Source organism: Primulina tabacum, chromosome 16, assembly GCF_025594145.1.
Source record: "Primulina tabacum isolate GXHZ01 chromosome 16, ASM2559414v2, whole genome shotgun sequence".
Lineage (NCBI taxonomy): Eukaryota > Viridiplantae > Streptophyta > Magnoliopsida > Lamiales > Gesneriaceae > Primulina > Primulina tabacum.
Window position 1 is genome coordinate 19,644,873 of NC_134565.1, and position 20,087 is coordinate 19,664,959.

The window sequence follows — 20,087 nt, forward strand, 5'->3', positions numbered from 1 at the left end:
GCAGTTTTCTTGGTTTGGCGGGTTATTATCGTCGTTTTATTTCAGATTTTTCCAAGATTGCTCTGCCGTTAACCAATCTGACGAGGAAGACTGTGAAGTTTGAGTGGTCCAATGAATGCCAGAGTGGATTTCAAGAGTTGAAAGGTAGGTTGACGACAACTCCGGTACTTGCATTGCCCAGTGGTTCAGAGGAATTTGTTGTTTATACCGATGCGTCGAAGAAGGGCCTCGGTGCAGTGCTGATGCAACGTGGAAAGGTTATAGCTTATGCTTCTCGTCAATTGAAAGATTACGAGAAGAATTATCCTACACATGATCTGGAACTGGAAGCTGTGGTTTTCGCCCTGAAAATCTGGAGACACTATTTATATGGCGAAAAGTGTGAAATTTTCACGGACCACAAGAGTTTAAGGTATTTGTTTTCCAAGAAAGAACTCAATATGCGACAGAGACTGTGGTTAGAGCTTGTCAAAGACTATGATGTGACGATTAGTTATCACCCAGGGAAGGCGAATGTTGTAGCGGATGCATTGAGCCGTAAGTCAAGTTCTTCTTTGAGTTCTATGATCCAGAAACCGTTGTTGTTAGACTTGCAACGAGAGGAGATAGCTTTGGTGGTTCCGGGAACCATTGCTCGCTTTTCAGCGTTGATCATTCGGGCTACATTGACGGATAGAATCCGTAGAGAGCAGGTCAATGATGTACAATTGACAGATATGAGAGCCAGAGTAGAGGAGAGAGGTAATTCAGAGTTTGGGATGAATAAAGATGGTTTGATGACATTCAGATGCCGTATATGTATTCCTACTAGTAATGATATTCGGCGAGACGTCTTGACAGAGGCTCATACAGCGCCATACTCGATACATCCAGGTAGTACCAAGATGTATCAGGATCTTCGTAGACTCTATTGGTGGCCAGGTATGAAGAAGGATATTGCCATGTTTATTTCTCAGTGCCTAACTTGTCAGCAGGTGAAAATCGAGCACCAGAAACCTGCTGGGACATTGCAGTCATTGCCGATTCCTCAATGGAAATGGGAGCTCAATACAATGGACTTCGTGGTTGGTCTTCCTAAAACGCAGAAAGGTTATAACTCTATTTGGGTTATTGTTGATCGGTTGACCAAGTCAGCGCATTTTCTTCCAGTCAAGACAATGTATTCCATGAACCAGTATGCCGAAGAGTACATAGCAGAGATTGTCAGACTTCATGGTCTTCCTGTGTCGATCGTGTCTGATCGTGACCCTAGATTTACTTCAGAGTTTTGGAAGAGTTTGCACAGAGCCTTGAGTACACGGTTAGCATTTAGTACAGCATATCATCCCCAGAGCGACGGTCAATCAGAGAGAGTTATTCAGATTTTGGAGGATATGCTCAGAGCTTGTACTATCGATTATCCTGGTAGCTGGGATTCCAAATTGCCTCTTGTTGAGTTCACGTACAATAACAATTACCAAGCGATGATTGGCATGGCACCGTATGTAAGCACTTTATGGCAGAAAGTATAGATCTCCTTTATATTGGGACGAGATTGGTGAGAGGAAGATGTTGGGTCCAGAGTTGGTCCAACAGACAGCTGATGTTGTTGTTGTTATTCAAGAGAGGATGAAGACAGCACAGTCGAGACAGAGGAGTTATGCTGATGTAAGACGAAGGCTGTTGCAGTTTGAGGTTGGCGATCACGTGTTCTTGAAGATTGCAACTCTTAAGGGTGTGATGCGTTTTGGTAAAAAGGGAAAGTTGAGTCCGAGATTTATTGGCCCATTTGAGATTTTGGATAGAGTTGGTGATCGAGCTTACAGGTTAGCCTTACCACCAGATCTTGATAGAGTTCATAATGCTTTTCATGTCTCCATGCTCAGGAAGTATATTGCGAATCCTTCCCATGTTCTTCGTCACGAGCCATTGGATTTGACGCTGAATTTGACGTACCAAGAGATTCTGGTCCGGATTCTGGATCGCAAAGTTAAAGTATTGAGAAACAAAGAGATCGATATTGTTAAAGTCCTTTGGAGGAATCAATTGATTGAAGAAGCCACGTGGGAACCAGAGGATGAGATGAAAGGGAAGTATACTGAGTTGTTTGCGTAGTGACGTCAATTTCGGGGACGAAATTCCTCTAAGGAGGAGAGATTGTAATATCCAAGCTTGGTGAGCGGTACGGTTTAAGATTTTTTATGTTTACGGACTATTTGGTTAAGTTTGAGTATAGTTTAGATGTCAAGAATTTCGATTTATGATTTATAGTATTGTCGGTTATAGATGATGTGTAGTTGTTTTGTAGCGTCGTTGCGGTTTAATTCTTGATTATTTGTATGTTGAGCCAATTGGTATAAGGCCAATTGTAGTTGTTAGATAAGATATAGTGGTGCAACTTTCATGTTGAGAGTGTTGCCAAATTATGAGGAGAAGCGACGTTGCGATTCGATTTTAGTTGCAAAAAATTTATTGTTGGCTACAGAGGAGAACGCACCCGCGCCAGGAAAGAGGCCGCACCCGCGGTGGTTTGACAGAAGCAATACCGCACCCGCGGTCGAAGAGGCAGCGCATCCGCGGTGATTGGGCAGTAAGGCCATCGCACCCGCGGTATGAAATGCAGCGCACCTGCGGTCGTCACTTTGGATTTTCGGAAGTAGTACAGATTGCCTAGCGCACCCGCGGTAAGAACTGTAGCGCACCCGCGGTCGTGAACAGTAAAGTCGTGTTTTCGAGATTTAAGTGATTAAATACAAGAGTTTTGTAGAACCCGTAAATCAGTAGACGTATAAGCCATGCATAATTCTAGATTTTTAAATTTAATTGACTTCATTGCATGATTATTTTAAATGCATTTATTTGAAGTTAATTATTCATTATTTCAGTTCAGTAGTTTGATTTTTAGCATTTCAGTTATTTCAGTGAGGCCGGACTGGAGTTGGAGTTTTGAGATAGAATTTAAGATTTGAGAAATATTTCCAGAAGTTAATTTAGCTAGCAAGTAAGTTCATTTAAGTTAAAAAGAAGTTTAAGGAATTATTTAAGTTAGTTGAGGATTTTAATTTAATTATTGGAGGTGATTAAGAAATGAGCTCATTTAAGTTACTTAATTAAGGGGTTAGTTCACTAAACTAATTAAATGATTAGTAAGGCTTTTAAGGGTTATTAAATTACTAGATAATCAATTTTCCCCCTACCATTTATCATGCATTTTCGGCCACACCCCTCGAAGAACAAACTAGGACTTGCCAACTCACCTTTGACCCATTCTTGGTTGATTAGCATGCTAATTCTTTTAGCTATTTTTCCACCTTAATTAATTAATACTAGACCACTATCCTAACCCTTGTTTGGCATGATAAAATCGGCCACTATAGTCTAAAATCACCCAAGAGATCATTTGATAGCAATTCAAAATTCAAAATTCAAATGCATGAAGACTTGGTCTTGATATGATCCTTATATCTTGCACCATCCTCCTCACCCCTCATAACCACTCCATCACACTCCCTCCCCACCGAAATCAGACCCATTTTCAGTAGAAAAAACGTGAATAACAGCTAGGGAGAAAGGGAGAAAAATCGAGAACTAGAAAGAACAAGAGTAGCGCTCCACCTCCTCCGTGCCGCGTCGTCGTCGTTTCGTTCGTTTTCTTTCGAAACGAAACCAGGCATGTCTAGATTTCTTTCAAACCTCAATCAAGTCATATTATCATTTATTTTTCAGTACATGATCATGTTTATTCAAGTAAAAATCGAGATCCATGTCAAAACATTTTGAAACCACACATGCAGAACTTTCGGTTTCCTTGGCAAGCTTCACGGTTTCTTTTGTTTTGTGAGTTTCAGGTATTGGATCGACTCCAGGCTCCCAAGGCGGCTTGTATACATGTAGTAGGATGCATTAGGACCATGTTGGTCCATTCAAACCAGCCCCATGCTTGCTGGAAATTCAGAATGACAGCAAGTCCCCATAGGTGCAGAAAATGTTGTTCGAGAATTCAGTTTCTTGTCATGGAGGAAGGATCTGATCTTGGCTGCTCCAAGGGCCTATATCCATGGTTGGATCACTTCCCTAGCAAGTCTAAGACGTGACTAAGTTGCCCTTTTGGTGGCTTGGTCCATGGTTCATCGGTTTTTAATCAAAACGTCACAACAGCCCCTATACCCCTTCGGCTTCTTCATTTGTTCAGCTTTTGGTTCGTTCTTTGGTTGCTTGGTATGGATCTTGGTTGGCCTATGGCCCTTAGCCACGGTTCATATCATGCTCCTAGATGTCTAGATCATGCCATGGTCAATCAAATGGCCATTGGAACGACGCAAGACATCGATCATAGCATAAACACTACACACGCATGCACGTTGCTCTCGGTTGGACCCTTCGGTTGAGTTATGGTGTGATGCAGATTGTGGCTGGCCTAGGGCCCTTAGCCATGGTTCAAATCATTCCTTGGGATGTTGGTAAGAGTCTCTGGTCGGTGGTTCACGCCCCTAATGGCCTATAGTCTCGAAACCAACGCAAGTCTTGTAGTTGCGCAGCTGCTGGAAATTACAGCAAGTTGCTGTGTCGTTCAGAGGCTCGTTTGAGTTCTTGTTGGCTTTTAGCCCATGGCCTTGGACTGGACAGTGCCTCATTGAGTTAGGAAGGTCATGTTTTCGACCGTTCGTCATTTGGATCATTTTCGAGGTCGTACGAGAATTTACGGTGCAATGTGCCAAATTGACTCTCGAAAGAGCGTTTCGTGTTTTGGCCTCCATTTCACCTAGATTTCGACCCTATCATTTTAGGAGCATTATTTTATGATTTTTCAGCGTATTTTAATCATGACTATACGTCGGTTCAGTGTCGGTTCAGGTTGGCTCGGAGTCATGATTAAATGCGAAGTCATTAGGCGTCATAGTCGCATCTTTTGAACGTAAATTGCATAGTTGGTCATGTTTAAGCTATTGCATATTTTTCATGGCACAGTTAGGTTGCAGCGAGCCTGGGAACGATCCAATCCAATCCAGTTGGTAAAATTACGGGACATTTTTATTATGCCAGTTAATTATTTTACGTGCATTAAATAGAAAATGATTATTTTTTAGATTTATGCAATATGGCTTGTGGTTCATTCACTATGTGGGAGTGTTATTTTATACGGTCGCCAGTGACCGATCAGTTCAGTATGGTACCACCCGGTCGCCAGTGACCGGCCAGCTCAGTTCAGTTTCAGCCTCCCCGGTAGCCAGTTACCGATCAGTTCAGCTTAGTGCAGTGGCCACAGGCGTAAAACATAATCTCAACAGAAAATTTTACCAGTTATTTCAGTACAGGCTCCAAGGAGCAAATATTTTTACAGTGATTTCCAGTTCAATTATGCACGTATTATAATTGCTCAGTACAGATTATTTTCAGTATGCCTCAGGACAGGATATGTTAACTCATGCATATTTTAAATTCAGATTTTTACTCGTTAGATGCGATTTATGCATGCTGAGTCTTTAGGCTCACTAGACTTGATTGTTGTAGGTACTGATGAGGCCAGGGCCGAGGGCGGGGACCAGTGAGCCAGCTTGGGTCGGCAGTAGTGGCACCCGAGGACCTCAGAGCAGCAGTTGTTATTTTTTTCCGCAAACAATTTTATCAGTCGTTGGATATTTTTAAATCGTTGTTGTTGGCAAAAACTTTAATTTTCTTCCGCTGCAAAATTTTGAAATATTGAACTTGATTCCCCAGTGATTTTATGAATGAGGCCATTTAAGTTCTTTTAAAAAGAAAAATTTTTAATTTTCCGCAAATTTTCAAGAAAGGAGTTTTAGGCCCTTCACAGTTGGTATCAGAGCGGTGGTTCTGTATAGGGTTTCACTACTACTGACCGCGAGAAGCTCACGAAGCCACGTCTTCGGTCTGTAAGTTTTTCAGTTCAGCATTTTGTTCAGCATTTTAGTTAAAGCATGAATTATTTTGTCAGCATGCTTCCAGATTTTCAGTATTTAAGTGTTCATTTAAAATAAAGTATGGAATTATGCATGTTAGTTACGTATGGGTTATGTTGGACCAGTATGCCCCCTAGACACATTTTAGAGCGCAACAGAGAGGTGGAGCCTCGCCGAGAGGACAGAGAGGAGCATAGACCGGAGGGAGACCTACCACCTCCTCCACCGCCCCCACCGGACATGAGTGCCCAGATGTTAGCTGGGATGGCACAGTTCTTCGCACAGTTTGCGGGGGGCAATGCCGCAGCTGTAGCCGCAGCCGCAGCCAGGCCGACAGGGCCCGAGGCTGTTTATGAGCGATTCATGAAGATGCGCCCGAAGGAGTTCTCTGGGGCATCTGACCCCATGGTTGCCGAGGGATGGATCAAATCCCTCGAGGTTATCTTCGATTTTATGGAGCTGGGGGACGCAGACCGAGTCCGATGTGCCACCTACTTGTTCACTGGAGACGCCCGCTTATGGTGGGAAGGAGCTTCGGTAGCCCTGACATTGGCTACACTTTCTTGGACCCGCTTTACGGAGGTTTTCTACTCCAAGTATTTTGCTGAGGAAGTTCGCACCAGGCTGACCACCGAGTTCATGAGTCTAAGACAGGGGGATATGACGGTTACGGAGTTCATCCGTAAGTTCGAGAGGGGCTGTCACTTTGTGCCCCTGATAGCGAATGATGCCAGAGCCAAGATGATGCACTTCCTGGTGGGCTTACGGCCGATCTTGCGCCGGGATGTTAGGGTATCTGACCCTGCTACTTATGAGATTGCCGTCTCCAAGGCCTTAGCCGCAGAGCAGGATCTGCGAGATATCGAGAGGGATCGCCAGGGCAAGCGCCCAGTCCAGGCACCGCACCGCCCTCCTCCTCATCAGCATCAGCAGCAGAATAAGAGGCCTTTTCATGGACCGCCCAGGAACCGAGGCCAGCAGCAGCGGGGACGCCCAGCCCCGAGGACTCAGGAGCACCCAGTCTGTCCCTGGTGCTCACGTCGCCATCCTGGAGCATGTATGGCTGGCTCAGGAAAGTGTTTTAAGTGCGGCAGTCCAGACCACATGTTGCTGCAGTGTCCTCAGAGGAATCTGCCTATCCAAGGCAGAGTTTTTGCTCTCCATGCCGCGGAAACCAACCCGGAGACTATGTTGTTGACAGGTACCTTTAAACTTTAAGTTATTCTTCGAATTTCAGCATTTTGGGAATCGGGATTTAGATTTTGAACTTAGAACTGTTATAGGATTGCATGCTCTACTCAGATTTATTTCGGGGAAATTAAGCTAGAGGAACCTTGACCTTTGCATGTCTATAAGTTTAGATCTTGTAGTGGGATTCAACTTAGAGCTCCGCTCTTTCAGGGAGAATTTTTATATCTGGTTCCGCTACCAAGGCCTTGATAGATTCAGGGGCCACTCACTCGTTTATTTCGGAGATCTTTGCAAACTTTCTCAAGATCCAGACCATTGGGCTAGATACAGCCTTTTCAGTAGTGTTGCCGTCAGGCGAGGAGATGGCAGCTACCAATGTTATCCGAGATATAGACCTTGAGCTGCACGGTAATCTTGTTTATGCGGATCTGATTGTGCTACCGATGCCGGAATTTGACATCATCCTAGGGATGGACTGGCTATTGAGGAACAGAGTGTTGATAGACTTCCAGCGGAGATCCGTTCTTGTCCGACCGCCTGGAATGGAGCAGTTCTTATTTGAGCCGGACAGGTACTTTCCTTTACCGCGCATTATTCCTTATGTTCAGGCTAGGAAACTCATGCATAGAGGGTGTCGGGCATTTCTAGCGACCTTTTTATCTGTCCCCGAGGAACCCAGCCAGTCAGCCTCAGATGTTCCGATTGTCAGAGATTTCTTAGACGTTTTTCCCGAAGACGTCTCTGGTATGCCACCAGAGAGAGAGTGGAGTTTTCCATTGAGCTTATGCCAGGTACGGCTCCGATATCCAAAGCGCCGTACCGACTAGCACCGACAGAGATGGCAGAGCTTAAGAAGCAGATCCAGGAACTTCTCGACAAGGAGTTCATTAGCCCGAGCTTTTCTCCATGGGGCGCGCCAGTCTTATTCGTGAAAAAGAAGGATGGCACGATGAGGCTTTGCATTGACTACCGGGAGTTGAACAGGGTTACAGTGAAGAATAAATACCCACTGCCGAGGATTGAGGATCTGTTTGACCAGTTGCAGGGAGCTTCGATTTTCTCCAAGATAGATCTGCGTTCTGGTTATCACCAGTTGAGGGTGAGAAGTGCTGATGTCTCAAAGACAGCTTTCAGGACTCGTTATGGCCACTACGAGTTCCTAGTGATGCCGTTTGGTCTGACGAATGCGCCAGCGATCTTCATGGATCTAATGAATCGCGTATTTCAGCCGTACCTCGACCAGTTTGTGATAGTGTTCATAGATGACATTCTCGTCTACTCCAAGAGTCGGGAGGAGCACAGCAGGCATCTGACCACAGTGTTGCAGACATTGCAGAAACATAAACTATTCGCAAAGTTCAGTAAGTGCGAATTCTGGTTAGAGAAGGTGGCGTTCTTGGGCCACATTGTTTCTAGCAGTGGCATTGAGGTAGACCCGGCGAAAGTTGCAGCAGTCAGAGATTGGGTTGTGCCTCAGAATTCATCAGAGATCCGCAGTTTTCTTGGGCTAGCAGGATATTACAGGAAGTTCATTCAGGGATTCTCATCCATTGCCGTTCCACTCACAGCACTGACCAAGAAAAATGTGAAGTTTGTGTGGAGCGAGGAGTGTCAGAAGAGCTTCGATACTTTGAAGCAAGCTCTTATCTCAGCACCCGTTTTGGCTGTACCGTCAGGATCTGGTGAGTTTGTCCTTTATACCGATGCTTCAAAGCTTGGTTTAGGTGCAGTTTTGATGCAGCATGGGAGAGTGATAGCGTATGCTTCTCGACAGCTGAAAATCCACGAGAAGAATTACCCTACCCATGATCTAGAGTTAGCGGCCGTAGTTTTTGCTTTGAAGATTTGGAGGCACTATCTGTATGGGGAGAAGTGTCAGATCTTTACCGACCATAAGAGCCTCAAGTATTTCTTTACGCAGAAGGAGCTGAACATGCGTCAGAGGCGTTGGTTGGAGCTTGTGAAAGACTACGATTGTGACATTAGCTACCACCCGGGTAAAGCTAATGTAGTTGCGGATGCTTTGAGCAGGAAAGTCACAGTGATGGCTCATTTGACGATACAGAAACCTCTTCAGATCGAGATGCAGAGGTTTGATCTTGAGACTTATTCGCGAGGTAGAGTTCCTCGTTTATCTACCTTGACCATTCAGTCTTCCCTTTTTGACCGTATTCGCAGCGGTCAGGCAGCAGATGAGCAGTTGGCACAGTGGAAGAAGAGAGATGAAGCCAAGGGCAGTGTTTTGTATACAGTCAGCGACGGTATTGTGAGATACCGAGATAGGATATGGGTTCCTAGCAGTGATTCTATCCGAGCAGATATCTTATCAGAGGCCCATACGTCCCCGTACTCCATTCACCCTGGGAGTACGAAGATGTACAAAGATCTGCAGCTATTGTATTGGTGGCCAGGAATGAAGAAGGACATCAGTCGTTTTGTATCCGAGTGCCTGACTTGCCAGTTAGTGAAGGCCGAGCATCAGAGACCAGCAGGTTTGCTCAAGCCTCTTCCTATTCCCGAGTGGAAGTGGGAGAACATTACCATGGACTTTGTGACCGGATTGCCGAGGTCAGCCAGAGGATCGAATGCTATCTGGGTGATTGTAGATCGTCTTACCAAATCAGCGCACTTCTTGCCTATTAAGACGACTTTCACCATGGTTCAGTATGCAGAGCTGTATATCCGAGAGATAGTCCGACTCCATGGTATTCCAGTTTCTATCGTATCCGACAGAGATCCCAGATTCACTTCCTCGTTTTGGAAGAGTTTGCATTCGACTTTGGGTACGAAGTTGCTGTTTAGCACAGCTTTCCATCCGCAGACAGATGGACAGTCGGAGCGAGTTATTCAGATCTTAGAGGATCTTCTTCGTGCTTGCGTCATTGATTTCTCTGGGAGTTGGGAGTCGAACTTACCATTGGTAGAGTTCACCTATAACAACAGTTTCCAGTCGTCTATAGGTATGGCTCCGTATGAGGCGCTGTATGGCCGCAAGTGTAGATCTCCTGTTCATTGGGATGAAGTAGGAGAAAGAGCAGAGTTGGGTCCAGAGATTGTTCAGCAGGCAGCAGATGTAGTAGTCAAGATCCGTGATAGAATGAGGACTGCTCAGAGCCGACAGAAGAGTTATGCCGATCAGCGGAGGAGAGACTTAGAGTTTGCAGTGGGCGATCATGTTTTCGTGAAAGTGGCACCTATGAAGGGTGTCATGAGATTTGGCAAGAAAGGGAAGCTCAGTCCGAGATTCATTGGACCGTTTGAGATCCTCGACAGAGTTGGGACGCTAGCGTATCGTGTGGCTCTTCCGCCGAATCTGGCCGGAGTACACAATGTCTTTCACGTCTCCATGCTGAGGAAGTATATGGCAAATCCTTCGCATGTGCTGAATTTCGAGCCGTTGCAGCTTACTCCGAACTTATCTTATGAGGAGAGACCCGTGCAGATCCTAGACAGACAGGAGAAGAAACTTCGGAACAAGTTGGTTAAGCGAGTCAAAGTCAAATGGCTCAACCATTCAGAGGAGGAAGCTACGTGGGAGTCTGAGCCGGAGATGAGAAGTCGATACCCTGAGTTATTCGGTGAGTTCTAATTTCGAGGACGAAATTTATTTAAGGGGGGAAGGATTGTAGAACCCGTAAATCAGTAGACGTATAAGCCATGCATAATTCTAGATTTTTAAATTTAATTGACTTCATTGCATGATTATTTTAAATGCATTTATTTGAAGTTAATTATTCATTATTTCAGTTCAGTAGTTTGATTTTTAGCATTTCAGTTATTTCAGTGAGGCCGGACTGGAGTTGGAGTTTTGAGATAGAATTTAAGATTTGAGAAATATTTCCAGAAGTTAATTTAGCTAGCAAGTAAGTTCATTTAAGTTAAAAAGAAGTTTAAGGAATTATTTAAGTTAGTTGAGGATTTTAATTTAATTATTGGAGGTGATTAAGAAATGAGCTCATTTAAGTTACTTAATTAAGGGGTTAGTTCACTAAACTAATTAAAGGATTAGTAAGGCTTTTAAGGGTTATTAAATTACTAGATAATCAATTTTCCCCCTACCATTTATCATGCATTTTCGGCCACACCCCTAGAAGAACAAACTAGGACTTGCCAACTCACCTTTGACCCATTCTTGGTTGATTAGCATGCTAATTCTTTTAGCTATTTTTCCACCTTAATTAATTAATACTAGACCACTATCCTAACCCTTGTTTGGCATGATAAAATCGGCCACTATAGTCTAGAATCACCCAAGAGATCATTTGATAGCAATTCAAAATTCAAAATTCAAATGCATGAAGACTTGGTCTTGATATGATCCTTATATCTTGCACCATCCTCCTCACCCCTCATAACCACTCCATCACACTCCCTCCCCACCGAAATCAGACCCATTTTCAGTAGAAAAAATGTGAATAACAGCTAGGGAGAAATGGAGAAAAATCGAGAACTAGAAAGAACAAGAGTAGCGCTCCACCTCCTCCGTGCCGCGTCGTCGTCGTTTCGTTCGTTTTCTTTCGAAACGAAACCAGGCATGTCTAGATTTCTTTCAAACCTCAATCAAGTCATATTATCATTTATTTTTCAGTACATGATCATGTTTATTCAAGTAAAAATCGAGATCCATGTCAAAACATTTTGAAACCACACATGCAGAACTTTCGGTTTCCTTGCCAAGCTTCACGGTTTCTTTTGTTTTGTGAGTTTCAGGTATTGGATCGAGTCCAGGCTCCCAAGGCGGCTTGTATACATGTAGTAGGATGCATTAGGACCATGTTGGTCCATTCAAACCAGCCCCATGCTTGCTGGAAATTCAGAATGACAGCAAGTCCCCATAGGTGCAGAAAATGTTGTTCGAGAATTCAGTTTCTTGTCATGGAGGAAGGATCTGATCTTGGCTGCTCCAAGGGCCTATAGCCATGGTTGGATCACTTCCCTAGCAATTCTAAGACGTGACTAAGTTGCCTTTTTGGTGGCTTGGTCCATGGTTCATCGGTTTTTAATCAAAACGTCACAACAGCCCCTATACCCCTTCGGCTTCTTCATTTGTTCAGCTTTTGGTTCGTTCTTTGGTTGCTTGGTATGGATCTTGGTTGGCCTATGGCCCTTAGCCACGGTTCATATCATGCTCCTAGATGTCTAGATCATGCCATGGTCAATCAAATGGCCATTGGAACGACGCAAGACATCGATCATAGCATAAACACTACACACGCATGCACGTTGCTCTCGATTGGACCCTTCGGTTGAGTTATGGTGTGATGCGGATTGTGTCTGGCCTAGGGCCCTTAGCCATGGTTCAAATCATTCCTTGGCATGTTGGTAAGAGTCTCTGGTCGGTGGTTCACGCCCCTAATGGCCTATAGTCTCGAAACCAACGCAAGTCTTGTAGTTGCGCAGCTGCTGGAAATTACAGCAAGTTGCTGTGTCGTTCAGAGGCTCGTTTGAGTTCTTGGTTGGCTTTTAGCCCATGGCCTTGGACTGGACAGTGCCTCATTGAGTTAGGAAGGTCATGTTTTTGACCGTTCGTCATTTGGATCATTTTCGAGGTCGTACGAGAATTTACGGTGCAATGTGCCAAATTGACTCTCGAAAGAGCGTTTCGTGTTTTGGCCTCCATTTCACCTAGATTTCGACCCTATCATTTTAGGAGCATTATTTTATGATTTTTCAGCGTATTTTAATCATGACTATACGTCGGTTCAGTGTCGGTTCAGGTTGGCTCGGAGTCATGATTAAATGCGAAGTCATTAGGCGTCATAGTCGCATCTTTTGAACGTAAATTGCATAGTTGGTCATGTTTAAGCTATTGCATATTTTTCATGGCACAGTTAGGTTGCAGCGAGCCTGGGAACGATCCAATCCAATCCAGTTGGTAAAATTACGGAACATTTTTATTATGCCAGTTAATTATTTTACGTGCATTAAATAGAAAATGATTATTTTTTAGATTTATGCAATATGGCTTGTGGTTCATTCACTATGTGGGAGTGTTATTTTATACGGTCGCCAGTGACCGATCAGTTCAGTATGGTACCACCCGGTCGCCAGTGACCGGCCAGCTCAGTTCAGTTTCAGCCTCCCCGGTAGCCAGTTACCGATCAGTTCAGCTTAGTGCAGTGGCCACAGGCGTAAAACATAATCTCAACAGAAAATTTTACCAGTTATTTCAGTACAGGCTCCAAGGAGCAAATATTTTTACAGTGATTTCCAGTTCAATTATGCACGTATTATAATTGCTTAGTACAGATTATTTTCAGTATGCCTCAGGACAGGATATGTTAACTCATGCATATTTTAAATTCAGATTTTTACTCGTTAGATGCGATTTATGCATGCTGAGTCTTTAGGCTCACTAGATTTGATTTTTGTAGGTACTGATGAGGCCAGGGCCGAGGGCGGGGACCAGTGAGCCAGCTTGGGTCGGCAGTAGTGGCACCCGAGGACCTCAGAGCAGCAGTTGTTATTTTTTTCCGCAAACAATTTTATCAGTCGTTGGATATTTTTAAATCGTTGTTGTTGGCAAAAACTTTAATTTTCTTCCGCTGCAAAATTTTGAAATATTGAACTTGATTCCCCAGTGATTTTATGAATGAGGCCATTTAAGTTCTTTTAAAAAGAAAAATTTTTAATTTTCCGCAAATTTTCAAGAAAGGAGTTTTAGGCCCTTCACAAGTTTGCCTCATTTTCACTCATTTCCACCCATTCTTCTCGGTTATTCATCTCAAGGGAGACCTAGGGTTCTCAATTTCTTTCTTTCCTTCATTTGATTCAAGCTTCTTGTTGGGTATTTGTAGTGGGAACAAGAACATTGTGGGTTCAAGGAGCTAAGGTAAGCTTGTGGGTTTAGTTATTCTTGGATTATGGTGTTGGAGAAATTATGGGATTCTTTATTGTGTTGGTTTTATGGATTTTATGGTATGGTTGTTTGATTATTGAGTTGTTGATGGTGCAATACATGGTTTATTGTTGTAGGTTTTGTACCAAGAGATTAGATTCAAGCTTTCTATTGGTTGTAAATGGATTTCATTCCTTGAGCTCACATGAAGTATATGTATTGTGTTTCAATGGTTTTAATATGGTATTCCCTTCCATTTGATTCATGTTATGTATTGACACACTTTGTTGTATACTATAGGCATTTTTATGTCTCAATTATGTAAAAGGGAATGCAAGAGAATAGAGTATTCAAAGTGTTTGATTTAATGCCAAAGAGAGAGTTCAAATTAATTTATTGGATTGATAAAGAGATAGTCAGATATTGCATGCAATTAGTTGATCAACGACTATAGGCTTATATCCCAACAGAGTATCGATTTATATCGATGGGATATAGGTACAGAGACAGATATACTATTTAGATATCAATCCAACAGAGAAAAGAGAAATATCATCATTATTGTTATGTTGTACTATGTTATTCATGTTTCAAGAGTTATATGGTATTTAATGATTTCAAAGCCATGTTTTACAGAGTATGATATGTATCCATTGTTATGTAAGAGTTTCACTTGCTGAGTTTTATACTCATTTCAGTTATTTCATGTGATGCAGATAAGAGTGACGGGCCAGGACGTTGATTGGAGCCGAGGTCATATGCATAGAAGATGGAAGGAAGAAGGCTATTTTGTTAGCATTTTTGGACATGATCAAAATGATATTTTGTATTTTGATGCAACACTTATTTGATCATGTATATACTTTTGATTGTATATATTGAAAATGTGTTTATATCAAGAAAATTTTAAATCCTTCCTCCCTTCAAATAAATTTTAGAAAAATTACGCTGTTATTTTATGAAATCAATCAAGGGCGTTACAGTTATGGTAAGAACTGAACTGACGGATGCTCTAACTGATCAAGTTAGTTTGAAAACAGTTAATCAGTTAAAGACACAAGAAATGTTTATGGATGTTCGAAGATTTCAACTGCTCCTACGTCACCCCCTCTACCACCTCTGTAAGATCCACTAGAAACTTTGATTTATACAATTACTTGTTTAAACCCACCCAGCTTAGGACTTACCCACTGCCTAACTGAACTCCTAGTCTAGACTGAAGGCAGCACCTTCCAGCCAACATTTTTTTAACGTCTATATGAGAAAGACTACAAACACAAGTTTAACATCTTTGTGCAAGACTGTATTTGAGTGGTGGTGGAGTGTGTGAGAACTGAACAAGGATGTTCTTACACAGTGAGGGAAATAAGCTTATATGGCTGAGAATAGTTCTCTCTAGGCTGAATGCTTCTTCAATCAGATAGGCAAATAGGCGTGCCCTTTCTTTTTCCACACTCTCTCTGGTTCTATTTTGTTCTCACTTTATTTTGTCTCCACTGATCTTCTCTATATATAAGCGGGAAAGTGATCGTACAGTGAGACTCAATTGTTGTATCTGTTACATCTTGAATTCGTTCGTTGGACTCTCTGTCTCGACTTTTCGACAGTCCTTCTGAAACGTTTGTCTTTAATGCTTTGATGCAACGTTCATTATTGTCCTTTGATTGGACAATTGCTTTGTACCTTTGTGTACTGCTGGAATCCACTGAATGAGTTTGACTTCATTTACAACTAAAATATTGTGACGCTCCGAACTAGTCAGCTGAACTGATCTTCAGTTGGGCAGGTGAAATCAGTTGAATCGTCAGTTGAACTGATTCACTCTCGTTCAGTTGGACTGATCAGCTAGGTTTCTTCATCAGTTGAACACTCTTTCGATTGGCCGGGCTTCTGAGGTTCTCCTCCTGAATCACTTATCAGCTGGACAATCAACTGAACTACTCAATTGACATATCAGTTCACCTTATTCAATTTGCGCGATCAGTTGGGTCTTCAGTTTGCGATGAAAACAGTTCGAACTGATCCTGACTTCTGCACACTAAGGTAGTACATTATTAACACAAAATAACAAGTTTTGTTAACATCAAAATTAAGATTGCAAACTTGAAAAGTTCTAACAGTATATTTTAAGGTTTTATGTTATGTTTGGATGGATTTGGGTCGTCGTTTTAAGTTTAAGGATAAATTGGGAAAGTTAGGGTTTCGAGGGCAAAACGGTCATTTTACACCTGAAAAATGTTAGACGTCCTGGAAGTGCCCTGAATGCTGTAATAAATGTTAAAATGTTTATTTCAAATTTTTTTGGAGTTTTATGATGAAATGGTAATACTAAAAGACGTGTTGCATGCTTGGTTTTAAAAGAAAAATGATTTATATTTGCATGCAATTTTATAAGTGATGAAAATATGAAAGATTGAAGGAGGTGAATTGAACGATTGAAGGAGGTGAATTGATTGTGACTAATACGATGATACGATGATATGTAAGGCCAATGCTCAGTTGACGGGTGAGAGTGTCACTGATATCCCCGCCGCCCGATACCGTGATTTTAGGTAGATGGATCCATCTACCTACAGCTAATACAAAATTCACAATTGAGGACTTGAATTTAATTAAAATGGAAACATATACATATATGATAAAAAGAAAAAGTATATGATGAAAGGAAAATTTTTAAGTCTATACATATTTATGAAAAATTATTTTATTAAAAGTATTTTCACTGTTGCATGTGGACGTATATGTATTATTTGATATCATTGTTAAGGTTTGCTGAGTCATTAGACTCGTTAGAAGTGATCGATGCAGGTGAGCATGATGTTTATGTTAATGAAGGACTTGATGTTTGAACTAGCTAGACTGAAAGTGCACACCACCCGAAGACTGTCGCTAGTTTTTCGCAAAATTACGTTTATGATTTAAGTTTACTTTAAAGATTTTTATGACTTTAATGATTTTGAGATATTTTGAGAAATTAGGATGTTTATGGTTTATTTTGAAAAATGTTAAAGAGTTTGGTTGACTATTTATGATTTCATGTTTTGAATTGCGTTCTTTTGGATTTTAAATAATAGGTCAGTTGGTATTTTAATAGCAAAAATATTTATACATATATGCATAGTATTTCGGGCGATAGTAGTAGGAAAAAATTTCTAATACATTTTAAAGAAAAACGTGTAGTAGACGTTTCATATCTAATCTAACATATGTTGATCATATTATAGATCACAAGGTTCTCTATGAAGAATATTATATGCATATGCATTCTACGATATTTAGCTGAGGATGTTGCCATGGGGCAATTCACGCGAATCACTTAGCGTAGGGGGATTCTGGGCCTTGCAGAACCATATTAATATTTGAACATGAAAGACAACCAACAAAGTCTTGGTAGAGATTTGAAAATTAAATGTAGGAAAAAATTGTCAAATGATTGTGGATGGTGTAAACAAGTAATCTCATTAGAGAGAAGCACAAATGAAAATTAATATGCCATTATGAATAATATTTAAGTTTAGGTCAGAGACATTGTCATTCCTTCCACACTGGAATGATACCCTGAGCAGCCAAACGCTTCTCAACCCAGAACACAACATGTTTTGCAGTCGGTTTCTTTTCATCTACCAGAAACGGTTCCACCGTGCTCACCCAGTTCCCATATGAGGATATTGAAAAACCTTTGGGCCCTGCGGTATATTGGTTTTTCCCACATCAATATCAAGCATCGAAATTGTAACTTCTGTCCACATAATACAGTGAGGCACCTTCCTTTACTACCAAAACTCCTAGGTTTGATATATTTTAAGATCATAAAACTATATAATTTTGTGTCCTTATTACGCATGTTCATGCATATGATAGATACATGGGAATATAGACTCAAAAATAAAATCTAAGAATGTACACATGCATACAGGGTCAAATTTAATGCAATTACAAAAGAATTACTTCTGCTATGTTTTGAGATTGTGACCTAATTTTAATATTACTCTAGAAATCACTTGTCCCCAAAACTTTAGCTAACAAGAAAAACGACGACAATAATCTATATCTGGACAAAATAACCATATTTGGGGGTCTGCATTCTCACACATACTGATTGGTTTTCACTCATTGATCTCTCTGAGAATTAACATATTCTTAATCGCTGGAGATTACCATTGATAGTTCCATCAGGAAAGAAAGCCCAAAATGAGTAAGGATTGCCCTTCTTCAAAAAAGAACCTTCCAACTGCCATAAATCGTTCAACAAACAGCAAAAATCAGCAGATAATATGATTCCTTCATGGATCTTCTGAACAAGCCAAGGGTAATAACACAATAAGTAATATACTTTGTGTTACTTTAGACTTATAGTCCACTCTGTCTATTTTATTTATATCTCTTCTTAATGGGCATAAAGATTATGGTATAATTGTGAAGGCAAGGTATTCGAATGTATTTATCGATTTCACATAAAGTCGTGGTCGTGAATGGGTGTCATCCCATCCCATCATGATCTAAATAATGAGATAATCAATATAAGATGTTCATAAAAAGAGAACGAAATTTAGAGACCTCAAAAAGTTTATATGATGTTTTATATTTGGACTTGATAGAATACTTGTTTGACACAAGCATGTGTTAAAATGGCACTCACAGGGACATTGGACTTGATGCAATATAAATATTGGCACAATACTTGCATTATATTCCCTTCCTCATTGGATCAATACTGTGGAATTGATTAATATGTCGATCGAGGCTAACCTTATTATCATCGAAAGATAGGTCGAGTTGGGTAATATCTTGTTGAGCTTCAAGAGTCTTTTTGAGTGAAGGAATTACATCCTCCTCCATCAACTCTGGCAGAGACTTCGCCGGAGCTTTTGCTGCAGCTTTCGGCTTCTCGGCTATTGCTTTGCCATCTGTCGTGCCTTTGGCCGGCTTCTTCACCTCATTTATCTCCTTTGTCTCAGCAGCAGCTGCAGCGACTGATTTTAGAATCATCCATGGCTACTTATTCAATGTTAGCACTCAGAGATAATAATTTTGGGACTCTTTTTTATCTTGGTTCACTTATCATCTTGAGAATTAATCGTGAGAGTTTTTTCTGTCCAAAAGTCGATTTAATATTCCAAATAAAAGAAATGTTTTGATTTCTTGTGCTGTGTTTACTAGTGATATATATATATATATATATATATATGATCAACAGTACTCTCTTTTGGATACTCCATTTCCCAGTTGGAAGCACAAAAGAACAACTTAAAAAATATATAGGAAATCATCGTTTCAAACTGCAAAACTGAGACACAACCACTATCTTTAATGGAAAACAAAGTTAAAAATTACCCAAAATCATCTGTTTTTTTTTGGGGGGGGGTACTTTTCCTATAACTCGGTGTCCCGTCAAACTGACAAATTTAATATAAACTCGTGATAAGCTATTATTACCTGTGGATGTAGACGATTCTTGTTGAACTGCTAAACATGATAAGTTTCTCCGTTTCTGACCGACTCCATTACATACCTGCACATAAATATATTAAGACTAGCTAGCTTCTACTTTGTTATGAGATTCTGAGATGCTATTATTTGAGTTAATACCAGTGATCACCACCAACTCCAAGAAAATGTGGAAACCATCATAAAATATTTCTATAATTTTGAGATCTACATCAATATCTCTACTAAAATTTATCTGAGATGCTATTATTTGAGTTAATACCAGTGATAAAGTAGCGGATAGTGTTGTTCTGGCTTTGTGGCAATAAGAAGAAGAAGTTGAAGATGGACAGCTCCAAGCAGCTATGGACTTTCCGGCCATGGTCGCCATTCTAAATGTAAAACAAGCTTTTGAAGAAAACACACATAGAGGAAGAATCAGTGGCTTGCTGAAGCGGTTAGCTTAGTTGCATTCTTGCCACTGATTTTGAATATTTTCCTTATATTTCATTGGCCTATATATTATTCTTGTATTTCTTGAGCTATAATCGATATGTGAACTTGGGGCCTAAAAATGGCCACGTGAAGATTGCTTGTCATATGGGCCGGGTTGGCCAGTTGGGTTAAAGGTATTTTTTAAGAAAATATATAATTTTTGGTTATAAAAATCGTTTTAAAAACACATAAAAAAATATTTAGAAGCTGGAAGTTATGGTTTTTTTACTTTCTTCTGA

General features: G+C 41.1%; 1 protein-coding gene across 2 annotated transcripts; it reads right to left on the minus strand.

The window, feature by feature from the left end:
- Positions 1-17,298: 17,298 nt before the first annotated feature.
- On the minus strand, positions 17,299-19,865 carry LOC142529839 (uncharacterized). 2 transcript variants are annotated; one of them, XM_075635496.1, is made up of 5 exons: positions 19,637-19,865; positions 19,363-19,438; positions 18,676-18,890; positions 18,085-18,157; positions 17,299-17,612 (listed from the first exon to the last, which is right to left on the minus strand). In XM_075635496.1, exons 1-5 carry the CDS (start codon positions 19,742-19,744, stop codon positions 17,458-17,460), a joined length of 627 nt encoding a protein of 208 aa, XP_075491611.1. In that variant the 5' UTR covers positions 19,745-19,865; the 3' UTR covers positions 17,299-17,457. The 2 variants fall into 2 exon arrangements, with proteins under 2 accessions (XP_075491611.1, XP_075491610.1); XM_075635495.1 differs by having other exon boundaries at positions 18,676-18,899.
- Between the last annotated feature and the right edge of the window lie 222 nt (positions 19,866-20,087).

Bases quoted from the DNA above. Each gene is read 5' to 3' on its own strand.
- LOC142529839 (XM_075635495.1), bottom strand. From the start codon at position 19,744: ATGGCGACCATGGCCGGAAAGTCCATAGCTGCTTGGAGCTGTCCATCT. The intron at 18,900-19,362 runs GTAATAATAGCT...TTCTAAAATCAG, and splicing joins AGAATCGTCTACATCCACAG to TCGCTGCAGCTGCTGCTGAG. The intron at 18,158-18,675 runs GTTAGCCTCGAT...GATTTATGGCAG, and splicing joins TATCTTTCGATGATAATAAG to TTGGAAGGTTCTTTTTTGAA.